At 39.0% G+C, this 14,772-nt stretch overlaps 1 protein-coding gene across 1 annotated transcript; it reads left to right on the forward strand.

Moving 5' to 3' along the window:
* The first annotated feature begins 1,001 nt into the window (after positions 1 to 1,001).
* On the forward strand, positions 1,002 to 1,759 carry LOC131043688 (uncharacterized). The gene is made up of 2 exons (XM_059208116.1): positions 1,002 to 1,355; positions 1,493 to 1,759. Exons 1-2 carry the CDS (start codon positions 1,002 to 1,004, stop codon positions 1,757 to 1,759), a joined length of 621 nt encoding a protein of 206 aa, XP_059064099.1.
* The last annotated feature ends 13,013 nt before the right edge of the window (positions 1,760 to 14,772 follow it).

Here is a 14,772-nt window from a genome sequence, read left to right on the forward strand (position 1 = left end):
TTTCTACTAGCGATGTATCCATTACCTTAGAGGATGTATGGAATATACTGTGCATTCCTATTCATGGTGAGAGAGTTGTGTATGATCATGATGATGATGTTACTAAATTGTGTTCCCTTTTTTAGTGTGAGGTACAAGACTTACAAATCAGTGGTCGTTATGATATCCCTTGGGCTTGATTAGACTATGATGATCTGACTATTGTATTATGTAGTATTGTCGGTGGTTCGTTGATGCCTGATAGACAAGGTCATGTATTTCCAGTTGGATGGGGCAGAGTGCTCCATGATATGATTGTTCATCGATGAGTATATGCTTGGGGTCCATGTCTCTTAGCCATGGTTTATTATCAAATGCACAATATTGTATACCTTGGATACCAATCTATCAGTTGTGGTGTGACATTGCTCTAGAATTGGGTATGGGAGCATATTTTTATCTCTAGACCTATTATTCATGTTGACTTGCACCCCGGTGAACCTTATGCTTATAGGTATATAGCTTGTATTACACACAGGGGTTTGGGTAACACCTTGTACTAGCAACATCAGCTTGATATTTTGAAGCATTTCATTTGGAGACCATATTCAGATTGCCTCGGTTGGGCGGATGATGCACAACACTTGCCTTTCTACAGACAGTAGAGATATCTTATTGGTAGGACATTTGAGACATAGATTATCATTGAGATGTCTCTTCTAAAATGGGTACTTAGATAGTTTGGGGAGGTATAGGTTACACCTGTTGTTACCACGTATTTTGCTTGTGTATCTTGTGAGGTTTCTGATTGGGGTGTATGTGTACAGCCACATGTTGTTGTTGTTGATTTTGATGCTCTACAGTGATTACCTTTGGGTTGGGGTAGAGGTCCAATAGATCCAGGGTCTACTCTGAAGTATGATGCATGGTGGGCTAGACATAGGCCTATTCCACTGACTGATCATATTGTTTTGATTACAACACATCAAATACGACATCCTAGACAGTGACTGAGGATAGACATGGGGGAGAGAGTCAGAGGAGGAGGAGAGAGGGGTGGAGGAGATGAGGGGGGAGATGAGGGAGGTGGAGGATCTAAGGGGGGAGATGAAGGGGGTGGAGGAACTGAGGAGGGAGGAGATGAGGATGTAGACATTGGTGGATACACTGATTCTACGAGCAGCAGAGATGACGATGATTATTCAGGGTCATCAAGCAGTGAAGATGGTGATGATGATGATGATGATGATGATGATGATGATATGATAGAGCTAGAGGATGTGCTTGGTGCAGAGGATGGAGGGGGACAGGTGGGTGACAGGGATGATGATGATCTGCAGATTCTCAAAGCACGGATTCGGAGTCTAGAGGATGAGGTCGCTAGATGAGATGTCAAACGAGAGGCATACCACAGAGACTACAGTCTATTAAAGACCGATAGGGGTCACCTCCAAAGTGAGAGAAAGATGAGGCAGTTAGATGGTCATAGATGATTTAGGCTGCCTATGATTAGCACTTTGCTCCAGGTACTGATACACGCAGACATTCTGGCAGACTTTATTACTCTACACAATGGGCTTTTTATTATCGACAACTTTACTATGACACTATACCTGAGGGACAGAGAGCTCCTAGTTTTAGTGTTGTTAGAGGTCATTTCAGTTCTAGTAGGACTTCTACATGGAGGACCAACAGTGGTGGTGTTATGGATCCACCTCAACATCCTGGCGCAAGACCTAGTGGGCAGGATCCACCTATTGATAGAGGCAGTTTCGGTTGAGACATTTTGATCATGTTATCTGAGCCTTCGGGATTTATTATGATTATTGAATTCATACACATTATCATTTTTGAGTTATATATATGATATGCAATTTTTTGGCGATGATTTATGCTTTTTTTTCATTGTATGTTGAATGATGCTATGACTTATATGATGTATGTCTATATGATTCTATATGATTCATGCAAATGGTTTATGAATCATGCTTTATGAATGCAAATGGTTTCTACATGATATATGAATGATTCTTATGAATGCAATGTTTATTACATGAATGCATGAGTGATGCTTATAAATGTAATGGTTACTATATGAATGCATTTAAAATTATATGGATGCATTTTTGTTTTTTGTATGATAATGCTAGAACAAATTTTTAAACTCAGATGTACCTTGAAGAAATATTAGTAAGATGATAGAAAGAAGAGATTGATGAAAGAATAATGTTTAGAAAATAATATGATTTAGAAAGAAGATGGGAAATCAACAAACTATCAATAAATAGATGAGATGAGAATGAAATTGAACGAATCACGAACTTGTGTCATATATTTTATTGCACAATATATATTCATCACTGGGCCTTATTATTGAACAATGAAGCTTAGCACATCAGGGTATAAGGAACCAAGATGTAAATATATCTCATTGAAGAAGCAAACACGTAGCAGACAAGGAGTGAACCCCTCCATTATGGGAAATACACTAGAGGGGTCAAGGTATGTGTGGCATTCACAAGCTGAATGCTCCTATCACAAACACCCACTAGAGCAATTTCCCTATAACTTCATTGGTTCACACTGCAAACAACAAACAAAGAAAAAGATAATGCCCATCATGGCTCCTCTAGTCACTTCTGGACCTCCTTGAGTAGCATAGGAACATGATCTGTCACCAAATGATAAAAGATAAAGACTGACCCAGACAAACTTCAGCAGCTATACTGACCTTGTGCCTTCATTCTCAATTGCTTGATGTGATGGTTGATAAAGTCTTATCTCAGAAAGTTGTGGACCCCATTTAAGACTGACCTGTCTAATTTCGAGTGTATCCTCTGTTGGCATATGTGCAGAGTCTGATGACATTACAAGATGATATTGTATGTTGTCATTGATGTCAATATGCTGAAGGGTGAACCGATATATTGATGAAAGAAAACTGGCAGGTGAACCGGTATGATAAGTGAACTGTATATGTGAAAAAGTGAAGCGGTATGTTGGAATGAGAACCAGTATATGAGAAGTTTTGTATCGGGGTTTCAGTTGGCATGACTACCAGTTGGTAGTCTCAGTTTCAAGGTTTCCAGCTGATACATTCCAAGCCTGTGTGATTCAATCGATGACATCTTGTGATGAGTTAGCACTGTTATGAAGATCATATCATGTTGTCACGTCAGCCTTGTGTGCGTGAAGGATTTCCTAGAGGATCTTGCATGAAGAAGATTGAATTTGTCTACCTTGGGAATGTGCGAAGTCTCTGTAAATGGTGGAGAACGCATGATGGGTTATTAGCTTCTTGAAGCGACAAAAAATGAACTTTGGAGAACGTCTTGAGATCTGTTCAAGACTGTTGTATTCAGTGCAGTGTGATTAACAGTTAGGATTGAACCGACTGAATTGGTAAACCTAAATGTTTAGGTTTTAGGGTTTATGCTACCGACCTATCTATTTTCTATAAGGTTGATGATGTTTTTCATTTCATTTTGGTTGGAAAATTTTATGTGTGTATCCAAGTGAAGAGATACCTGATTCTTGCCAGGCCGGAGAAGTATGAGTATACCTACAGAGTTTGACTGTAGGAGCAAAGGAGCTTAAGAGGATCTGCCTTGGCATTGTGTGCTATTTTTTAGATCAGTGATTTACGTATTGTCTTCTAACCATTTCAGCAGTTGGAAAATCCCTTAACTGAGCAGCTTTAGCAGGCTTTTGTGTAAATCCTTTAACGAGGTGACTCAATTCTATGAGTTCTTGAAATCCTCTTGTGAGGTAACCTTTAACAGGGTTCTAACCTTTAACTGGGTATTTAAGCCATCCCTTAACCGGGTGATCCCTAGCAGGATCAGTTCCTAGTAGAACCTATTGTAAAGTATTTAACCAGACAAGGCTCCTAATAGAGTGGACTTCAAAAGAGTTCAAAGAACAACTTGTGGGTATTCATCCCCACCATGGTTTTTCCGAGTTGGGTTTCCACGTGAAAAATATGTGTGTCATGTGTGATGCATATGGGTGAAGTGAAAAGAAGATGTTAGGAGAAGTGAAGATCTAAGTGTTAACTGGTTTATGCTTTTCACAGTCATTCTGTGTTTTACCGGTTGTACCCTATCTTAGATCGGTGATACTATTTTCTAGTTAGTGCAGTTTTTGTTGTTTGAAATGGTGAGAAAAGATTTTGCTTGTATTGATTCACCCCCCCTCTCAGTATTGGTTTGGTACTAACTATTCATCATTACTCATCAATTGGTATTAGAGCATCCTCCAGGTCCTCTCTTTTGTAAGCTTAACCACTTGAGGAAAAGATCCTATTCTAATGATGAAGAGGGAAGGTCCAAAGTTTAACAGAGATAACTTTAAGATATGGAAGGATAGAATGAAGATCTACATTAGAAGCATGGGTGCTCAACACTGGAGCTATGTTGAGAATGCTTATGTTATCCCTACTAGTACTCTCACCGATGATCAAAGAAGAGAGATTCAGGAGAATGGGCAAGTCATGGAAGCCCTAATCAGCAGTCTATCTGATATTGAGTTTATTGATGTTCAGGATAAAGACAATCCCAAAGAAGTATGGGATACTCTATAAAATATCTATGGTGGTGATGAGCATGTGAAACAAGCTAAGGAAGAGAGCCTTAGGGGAAAGTTTGAAGACATGCGGATGGTTGAAGGAGGGACCATTCAACAATATGGAATAAGAATCAAGACTGTTGTTGGAGACATCAAGAGTGCAGGAGGTAAAATAGATGATGCCACTATTGTTAGCAAAGTCTTGAGATCCTTATTACCAGTCTATGCATTAAGGGTTGCTGCTATTCAGGAGCTAAGATCTATAGACAAGACAAAGGTATCCCTAGATTCCATCATTGCTAAGCTGACCGCATATGAGCTAAATAACTATGATGGCAGTATTCAGAAGACTAAATCAGCCTTTAGAGCATCTGCTACACCATCTAGAAAGGGAAAAGAAGCAAGTACCAGTTGTGAACCAAGACAAAGCAGAGAAATGGATGATGAGGAGATCCTAATGGAATTTGAGGCTCTTCTTGCCAAGAGAATTCCTAAGGGAACTGGTGAATACAAAAGTAAGATCCCTTTGAAATGTTTTTCTTGTAATAGGATAGGACACATTGTTGTAAACTGTCATAATGGTGATAATAAGGACAAACCGGAGAAGTTCAAGAAGTTCAAAGGAGGAAATAGGAGAAACTATTTTGTAGCAGTTGATGAAGGTGTCACTGATGAGGAATCAGAAGATGAAGAAAGTGAAGACATTGTGTTTGTAGCAGTGAAGGAAGATGTGTCAGACAAGAAGGCTCTTGTCTCCCGCTTTGATAATTCCAATGAGTGAATTATTGACAGTGGTTGTTCTCACCACATGACTGGTGACCGGAGTAAGTTTTTGTCTCTGGAAGAGTATGATGGTGGTGTGGTTCAATTTGGTAATGATGCAACATGTATGGTAAAAGGCAGAGGGCCCATCTCTCTAAATGGAAAAAGTAGTGCTGATAATGTGTATTGGGTAGAAGGTCTCAAGCACAACCTTTTGAGTGTTGCCCAGCTGAATGATAATGGACTCACTCTATAATTCAAAGATGGAGTGTATAAAATAAAAGGAAAGAGTGATGAACTAATGGCCACCGGTATGCAAACTAGAGGTAACTTATTTCAGTTGAATGCAAATATCAGTACATGTCTAATCGCTAAGTTTGATGATAGCTGGATATGGCATAGGAGACTCTGCCATGTAAACTTTGATAATATTATGAAGGCCAGTAAGATCAAGGCAGTTAGAGGATTGCCTGTGCTGAACAAACCAGAGAATCCTTTATGTAGAGAGTGTCAACTGAGGAAAATGTCTTCCTCAACCTTCAAAGGTAAATCTTTCACTGCAGACAATCTACTTGATCTTGTGCATACTAATTTGTGTGGTCCTATGAAAACTAGGAGTGTGCAGGGAGATAGGTACTTCATGATTCTCACTGATGACTGCTCAAGAATGATGTAGGTCACATTCTTGAAGGACAAGTCTGAAGCTTTTGGAAAGTTTAAATCCTTCAGAGCACTGGCTAAAAAAGAAAGTGGTAAGAGAATCAAATGCCTTAGAACTGACCAAGGAGGTGAGTTCACTTCTAGTGAGTTCAACAAGTACTGTGAAGAAAATGGCATCAAGAGGCAACTGTCTGGCCCCCGGACTTTACAACAGAATGGCCTAGCAGAAAGGAACAATCGAACTGTAGTTGAAGCACCCAGAACTATGTTGATCCAAGGAAATGTTTCTCACACCTTTTGGAGAGAAGCAGTGAGCACTGCAGTCTACACAATAAACCGAGTACTCATCAAGAAAGGTAAGGATAAAACACCTTATGAGTATTGGACCGGTAAGACTCCTATAGTAAGCTACTTTAGAGTGTTTGGTAGCAAGTGTTATATCAAGAGGAATGAACACCAGAGCAAGTTTGATGCAAAATGTGATGAAGGAATATTCCTAGGGTATTCCACTAAGAGAAAAGCTCTCAAGTGTTTCAACAATAGGACTCTAAAAATTGTTGAAAGTATCAATGTAAGAGTTGATGAAACTTCTGAAAAACCTGAGGAAACCGATAGTAAGGAAGTAGAAGATGAACCGGTTGCAAAGCAGTTGAGTACTAGTAACAGTGTTTCTACACCAAAAAATGTTGATGATGATGAAGATGAGGATGAAGAAGAAAAGCAAGAGGAATCTGTTAAGATCATACCTAGGTATGTAAAGCTGAATCATGATCCAAAGCAGATCATAAGGGACAAGGATGCAGGAATTCTTACAAGAAGGAAGGTTAGAGAAAACTCTTGCATGATCTCTGAATTTGAACCTAAAACATTTAAAGAGGCACATAAAGATGAAGATTGGATCAAGGCAATGGAAGAGGAACTTGACCAGATAGAAAAGAATGGTACATGGTCCTTGGTTCCTAGACCAGAGCATTAAAATGTCATTGGAACCAAATGGGGTTTTAGAAATAAGTTGAATGAAGATGGCACAGTAGTAAGAAACAAAGCCAGACTAGTGTGCAAGGGATATGCTCAAGAAGAAGGAGAAGACTATGGAGAAACCTTTGCTCCAGCAGCTAGATTGGAAGGAGTTTGTATGCATCTTGCATATGCAGCCTTCAAGAGATTCAAAGTATATCAAATAGATGTGAAATCTGCATTCCTGAATGGAATACTTTAAGAGGAGGTGTATATAGAGAAACTAGATGGGTTTTCTCTATCAGAGAACAGTGACATGGTATGTAGGCTACATAAAGCCTTCTATGGATTGAAGCAGGCACCTGGAGAATGGTATGAATGCTTACACTCCCATCTTGTGAAGATTAGATTTGAAAGAACAATTGAAGATAGAAATATCTACTTGAAGTCAGAAGGTGATCAGATTCTGATCTGTGAAGTGTTTGTTGATGACATAAATTTTGGTGGAGATGACAAGATGACTCATGATCTTGTAGATGAGATGAAGAAGGAGTTTGAGATGTCACTTATAGGGGAGATTAAGTTCTTCATTGGACTACAGATTCAACAAATGAAAGATGGTATCTTTATCACTCAGTCCAAGTATGTCAAAGAGGTGTTGAAGACCTTTGGCATGGAAGACAGCAAACCAATTGGTACACAGATGGTGACCAGTTGTAAATTGTCAAAAGAGGATGAGTCAGCATTGGTGAATGAGAAGGACTACTGATCAATGATTGGTAAGTTGCACTATGTAGTACATAGCAGACCGGACATTGCACATGCAGTGGGCATTATTGCAAGGTTCCAGAAAAGTCCAAGAGAATCCCACTTGGTAGCAGTCAAGCGGATTCTTAGATATATGAAGGGAACTATTCACTATGGATTGTGGTATCCATACAGTAATGATTTCAACCTCAAAGTGTTTATAGATGCTGACTGGGCTGGCAACGTGGATGACCAGAAGAGCACAACTAGTGGTGCATTCTTTCTTGGTGATAGACTAGTCTCATGGATGAGTAAGAAGCAGAGTTGTATCTCTTAGTCTATAGCAGAAGCGGAATATGTTGCAGCATTCATGAACTACACTCAGACAATATGGATGAAGCTTGTGTTAAGTGGTTTCAAATTTCATGTATCTAAACTAGTGAGTATCTTCTGTGACAACACAAGTGCAATTAATATTTCTAAGAATCTAGTTTTACATCTAGAACCAAGCACTTCGAGCTCAAGTATCATTTCTTGAGGGAGAAGGTTTAGAACAAAGAGGTTGTATTGGAACATGTTTCCAGTAAGGAGCAGTTAGCAGACATATTCACCAAGCCTCTACCAAAGGCTATATTTACCTATTTGAGAGGTGAATTAGGGGTGCTACCCCTTCAAGAGGTAAACTAAAGGTGTTTGTCCCACATCAGTCAGATATTGCATTAATTAATCTATTTCAGGATTGGTGTGTTGAAGGATGCTACTCCTTAGGGGGAGCAATATAGTGAAACATAGCTGTTTGTGCCTCCATTTTGGCATTGTTGTCAAAGGGGGAGAAGATGTGAAGTGGAGAAGATATCTACAGTATTGGGGAGAAGATGTGAAGCAGAGAAATATCTTTTGTATATTGCCATCAATGCCAAAGAGGGAGATTGTTGGCATATGTGCAGAGTCTGATGACATTACAAGATGATATTGTATGTTGTCATTGATGTCAATATGCTGAAGGGTGAACTGGTATATTGATGAAAGAAAACTGGCAAGTGAACCAGTATGATATGTGAACTAGTATATGTGAAAAAGTGAAGTGGTATGTTGCAATGAGAACTGGTATATGAGAAGTTTTGTATTGGGGTTTCAGTTGTCATGACTACCGGTTGGTAGTCTTAGTTTCAGGGTTTCCGGTTGATACATTCCAAGCCTGTGTGATTCAATCGATGACATCTTGTGATGGGTTAGCATTGTTATGAAGATCATATTGTGTTGCCACATTAGCCTTGTGCGCGTGAAGGATTTCCTTAAGGATCTTGCATGAAGAAGATTGACTCTATCTACCTCGAGAATGTGCGAAGTCTCTGTAAATGGTGGAGAACGTGTGATGGGTTATTAGCTTCTTGAAGTGGCAAAGAAGGAACATTGGAGAATGTCTTGAGATCTGTTCAAGACTGTTGTATTCAGTGTAGTGTGATTAATGGTCAAGATTGAACTGACTGAGTTGGTAAACCTAAATGTTTAGGGTTTAGGGTTTATGCTACCAACCTATCTATTTTCTATAAGGTCAATGATGTTTTTCATTTCATTTTGGTTGGCAAATTTTATGTGTGTATCCAAGTGAAGAGATACCTAATTCTTGCTAGACAAGAGAAGTGTGAGTATACCTGCAGAGTGTGATTGTAGGAGCAAAGGAGCTTAAGAGGATCTACCTTGGTATTGTGTGTTGTTTTTTAGATCAGTGATTTACCTGTTGTCTTCTAGGCATTTTAGCAATTGGAAAATCCCTTAACCGAGTAGCTTTAGCAGACTTTTGTGTAAATCCTTTAACAGGGTGACTCAATTCAATGAGTTCTTGAAATCCTCTTGCAAGGTAACCTTTAACAGGGTTCTAACCTTTAACCGTTATTTAAGCCATCCCTTAACCGAGTGATCCCTATCAGGATCGGTTCCTAGCAGAACCTATTGTAAAGTCTTTAATCGGACAAGGCTCCTAATAGGGCGGACTTCAAAAGAGTTCAAAGAATATCTTGTGGGTATTCATCCCCACCTTGGTTTTTCCCAGTTGGGTTTCCACGTGAAAAATTTGTGTGTCATGTGTGATATTTTCATGTGATGCTTCAATATTTTTTGTTAAGTGGCAATGCATGTTATTCTAGTGGTCATTAGATTTCTGATGATGTATCACTTGTTTATGTATATGGGTGAAGTGAAAAGAAGATGTTAGGAGAAGTGAAGATCTAAGTGTTAACTGGTTTATGCTTGTCACAGTCATTCTATGTTTTACCGGTTGTACCCTGTCTTAGATTGGTGATACTGTTTTCTGGTTAGTGCAGTTTTGTTGTTCGAATTGGTGAGAAAAGATTTTGCCTCTACTAATTCACCCCCCCCCTCTCAGTACCGGTTTGGTACTAACTATTCATCATTATTCATCATCCTCTTCTGTTTAAGACAAGATAATGATCACTTTGATATGGATATGATATGATTGATAAGACTGTTTGATCAGTTGATTGCAGATGTTTGACTAGTGTTACCTTATGATTTTTTATAAATCTTAGGTAACCCTTTCACTGGCTAATTATGAAAAATGGACATAATTTTTTAATACTTTCATTTAATAAGGGCTTAATTAGTCATTTTGTACTAATATTTAATTAAATATTATCATATTGTGCAAAATAGGTAAATATCAAATTATGTCAAGTGAAAATTAGGTGAAATTCAGTCAAAGATTTTTACCTTTCATGTAAATTAATTCTTTCAAGAATTAATTTTTATTGTAATGTGCAAAATTAATGTACACAAATATGTAGAAATCTTAATGAAAGTGAAAAAGAAATGTAAGTGGGTAAACCAAAATTGGGAGGAAAAATTGTTGAAAAAGAAAGTTGGGTAAAAGGGAAGTTACGGGTAGTTACCCAACTACTTTAGGTATGGATGAATTCTTTAAAAGGGGATTATTTTTATTGTTGAGGGATTCTCTCCTCTATGGGGGGGAAACAAGGAGATTTGTAACCAAAGTTTATTGTTTTTACTCATAGTTGAAATACAGCTTGATAAAAGAATTATTACTTTCTCTCATGAATTGATCTTTCAAAGTCTTTGTGTTGATCAAAGAGAGTGGGCTTTGTATCACTGATTTGGAGAAATATTGATAAACTATGTTTTATCAATATTTGCAATTATTCATTGGAGGATTTTATGAATATTGAAAGACTGTGTGTTGTTAATATTCATTTATATGTTTCTATGTACAAGTTGATGCACTGCAAAAAGGGAAGGTTAGTCATGATAACAAAACACAAACAAGAAGAAAAACCAAATTGTTAGTGTCAGAAATCAGAAACAAAATACTTTCCTACACAAGCATATCAAAAGAGATACTAAAAGCATGAGAGAATATTTAACTAGGAAAGTAAATATGATGAGGCATCTCCAAATGCCTCCTAACATGCTCTTAGCTCCTTCTCCCTTGTTCCTCTCCTCTCCAAGTTCCAAACTAGTGTAGCTCTCAGTAGATTTTTGCACTATGGATGCTTATGGGGGTTTGAGATTGAAGTATTTGCTCTAAATGTGAATAAAAAGGTAATACTATACTATTGATACTAAAATGATTTATTTTAACCAAAATGACAAGATATTATGCTAAATGTTCTCTAGAATTGCCTATAGATTAAATGCATAAAAGTTTTCAGGATCTGGATTATGAAGAAATGGGCTCTATTTATAGGAAAAATGGAGCAATGGATGGTTGAGATTGAGTAATCTCAACAAGGGTCAGGATTGAATGATATTAAATCCATGTGAGGGATTTCAACCCAATCCTAGGATGACAAGTGTCAATATGAGATAGGTTGAGAGGAGAGGGAAGAAGCATTAAATGCTTGACATGACCTAGGAGTCAACTTGGGGGTTAAGGTCAAGGTTGGGTTGAGTGAATAAATTCTTTATTCAAAGAATAAAAGCTTTTATCCAATGGATAAACTCTTGTGCAAGGGTAAAAGGGATAACCATGGTCAAAACAATAAATGCTTGAGGAGACATATGAGTGCAAGTTGAATTAACCATAAATGGTCATGTAAGAGCCATTAGTGGTTTGGAAGATGGTTTGGAAGACTTTTGGAGGTTAAATTGTTGAACACACAAAGCAATAAATGTTTTTCAAAGACTTTGAAGTCTTTGAGAAGTGACTCCAAGTTGCTTAGGAATGTGACAATAATTAGGGGATGGATTAGGTTAATTAGGAAGGGCTTAGAAGATTCTAGAAGGGGGTTAGGATTGCAAGTGGATTTGGTGGGTGAGGGAAAATAGGATTTTTATTAAAATAAAGTTCATTTATTTCAATAAATGTGTGCAAGTTGCATTTGTAGGAAAATGCAAGTTGGGGGGGGATAAATGATTTAAATAAATGTTAATTTATTTAAAAGAGGAATAAGGGGGGATTTAATTAAATAAATAAAATTTATTTATTTAATTGATTGTGAATTTGGTATAATGAATTAATTAAAATAAATTGAATAATTTATTTAATTAATAGGAGATTAATTAATAGGAGAATGTTTGAAGAAGAATTAATTAAATATTAATTTAATTAATTGATGGCTAGTGAATTTTTAATCAAATAAATAGCAAATATTCATTTAATTAAACTGGACAAATTTATGTGACTACATTTGCCCCTCTTTGAGGCGGTGCGGTTTATCGCGTCGTTTCAAGAAAGAAAAATAGGTGTGAAGAAATGCCCCATAAAATGTTAATTTAATGGGTGGTATGCCCCCTCGAGAGATGGGTCGAACATTTTCAAAAAATCGGGCGATCCCTCGAAAAAGAATGAAAATTGGCGGGGTGGTAGAAGAGAAGAAATTAGCAATACTGGCAAAAAATAGAAAAAATCGGAGATAAAATGGAAAAATGGGGGGCTCGGGAAGTTCACGGGGACCATGGCGGTGAGCGGGGCGAAGATTTAGGTTATGGCGAAGGGTTTATATGGCGAGAAAGGGGTGAAAATAGGGTCATTTGAATTCGTGACCGTAGTGAAACTAGAGCTTTGATAGTGACATTTTGGAGGAGCAAGCAGCAGTTAGGATGCCGATACCTATTGCAAAGCACTGGTTTGAGCAAGTCCGTCGGTTCCAACAGTCAAACGACTACGGACCAGCGATACGCAAATTTGAAATTTTGAATTTTATGCATTTTTTATATGTTTTTCACTGAGTCCAAGTTAAGTCAGGACAATAGCGCTGAAACTATGTTTTGGCGCTTTTGTCCAATTAACTAACGCTTTTGTGCCACAATGGCGCTATTATGCTGTTGTTTGAGCGCTTTTGTCAAATACTAGCACTATTGCATAGATTTTTAGGCCCTATTGTTTTGTTAGCGCTATTGAGGAGTCAATTGAGTGCTTTTGTCTTTAAGCAGCGCTATTGTATAGTTGTTGTAGTGCTTTAGTAGTCTAAGCATTGTTGCATAGTTGATTAAGCGCTTTTATTAGGGGTTTAGCACTATTGTTTAGAAGTAGCACTTTTGTTTGCAAGATAATAGATGCCCCAGTTTGTGAGAACAAAAAAATCTCCCGATGCCAATGATGGATGGATGGTGATGCGAAGTGAGAGTTGTTTTGAACCATAGCAGCCCTGATGAGACTTAGGTCATTAGGATAAATGTCTATTGAAGTCTCGGTGTGCCATGATTGCTTACTTGTTGAGACTCGAAGATACTTGATCAAAGTATCTGTTGATAGTATAGGTTTAAACTTAAGAAAGTTTGAAACAAAACAACTGATGATGGTTGATGCATGTGTGCAGGAGGATCTACGCATCTTATAGTTGCACGAATGACATCTCGCTACACAGGGGCTATGTGATCGGCTGATAGAGACCGAGATTGATTGCATTGTAGTGACTGGGATGTATGATGTAATGCATATGCCCGTGATTCAGATGAATCATAGTTTGATTACAGCCTTGGCAGAGCGCTAGCATAGTGAGACATGCACGTTTCACTTAGCATATGGGGAGATGACTGTGACACTGGAGGATGTGTGGCACATCCTGCATATTTCGATTCAGGGGGAGCTAGTCACATATGATAGATCATGGGGGACTCTAGCGGTACAGAGATTCTTCGATGAGGAAGTGTACATTGATGATGGCTCGATCGCTTGAGAGGATATCGCTGCATTATACGAGCCTCTACCAGTAGTTTTGTTAGGCATTATGGGAGGACTACTATGCCCAAATAGGCGATCACATGGTCTGTCCATTGGCTGGGGGCAGGTGATCGAGATGATGATTACAGAGGGGACCCGATTTGCCTAGGGACTGTGCATGCTGGCACACCTATATTAGGAGCTGCATGAGGTGGTATACCATGGGAGGGGCTCATTAGTAGTGGGAGTGATGCTGCTGCACATTTGGGCATGGGAGCACTTACCAGTGACCTGACCAGTGAGTTTGAGATTTCAAGCAATCGACCAACCCTCTATTTTTATGTACAGTGGTATGATGAGTCAGCCCCACTTGGGGAAGTTAGAGTGGTGGCGGTAGGCATTGGATGATCTGGATGTCATGATCTAGAGACCCTATCTAGAGTGCGAGCCCTGGGAGGATGATGCGGAGGCATTGTCATACATATTCATAACCTGATTCCTCATTGGGAGGACCTCGTACCATGTAGAGAGATAGGTGCCAGGCAGAGTGATGAGGTAGTTTGGATGGTAGTAGGGAGTGCCTAGGGGATCGAGGGAGTATGCTAGAGTGGTCCGAGAGAGGTATTCTTGGGGGCCAATACTTCCGCATGATCAGGCATTGGCAAAGTTTGAGATGCTACAGGCGAGACATTGGGATATATGGTCGAGGGTGGTAGATGCGGGGGTATCGGAGGAGTATACGTAGTATATGGTGGCTCATCCGATTCCTCAGATATTAGATCCGGCAGAGCCGATGCTCGATTTTGAGGATGACAAGGGGCGGAGACGGAGGAGGAGAGGAGGTCGAGGACCGATAGTTGCTGCACAAGGGAGAGGGGATGGTGGAGATGGGGATGGTGGAGATGATGGAGGAGGTGGAGGAGGGGATGGTGGAGGAGGTGGCGGATTTGGTGGTTTCGGCA

The sequence above is a fragment of the Cryptomeria japonica genome, chromosome 7 (genome assembly GCF_030272615.1).
Source record: "Cryptomeria japonica chromosome 7, Sugi_1.0, whole genome shotgun sequence".
Taxonomy (NCBI): Eukaryota; Viridiplantae; Streptophyta; class Pinopsida; order Cupressales; family Cupressaceae; genus Cryptomeria; species Cryptomeria japonica.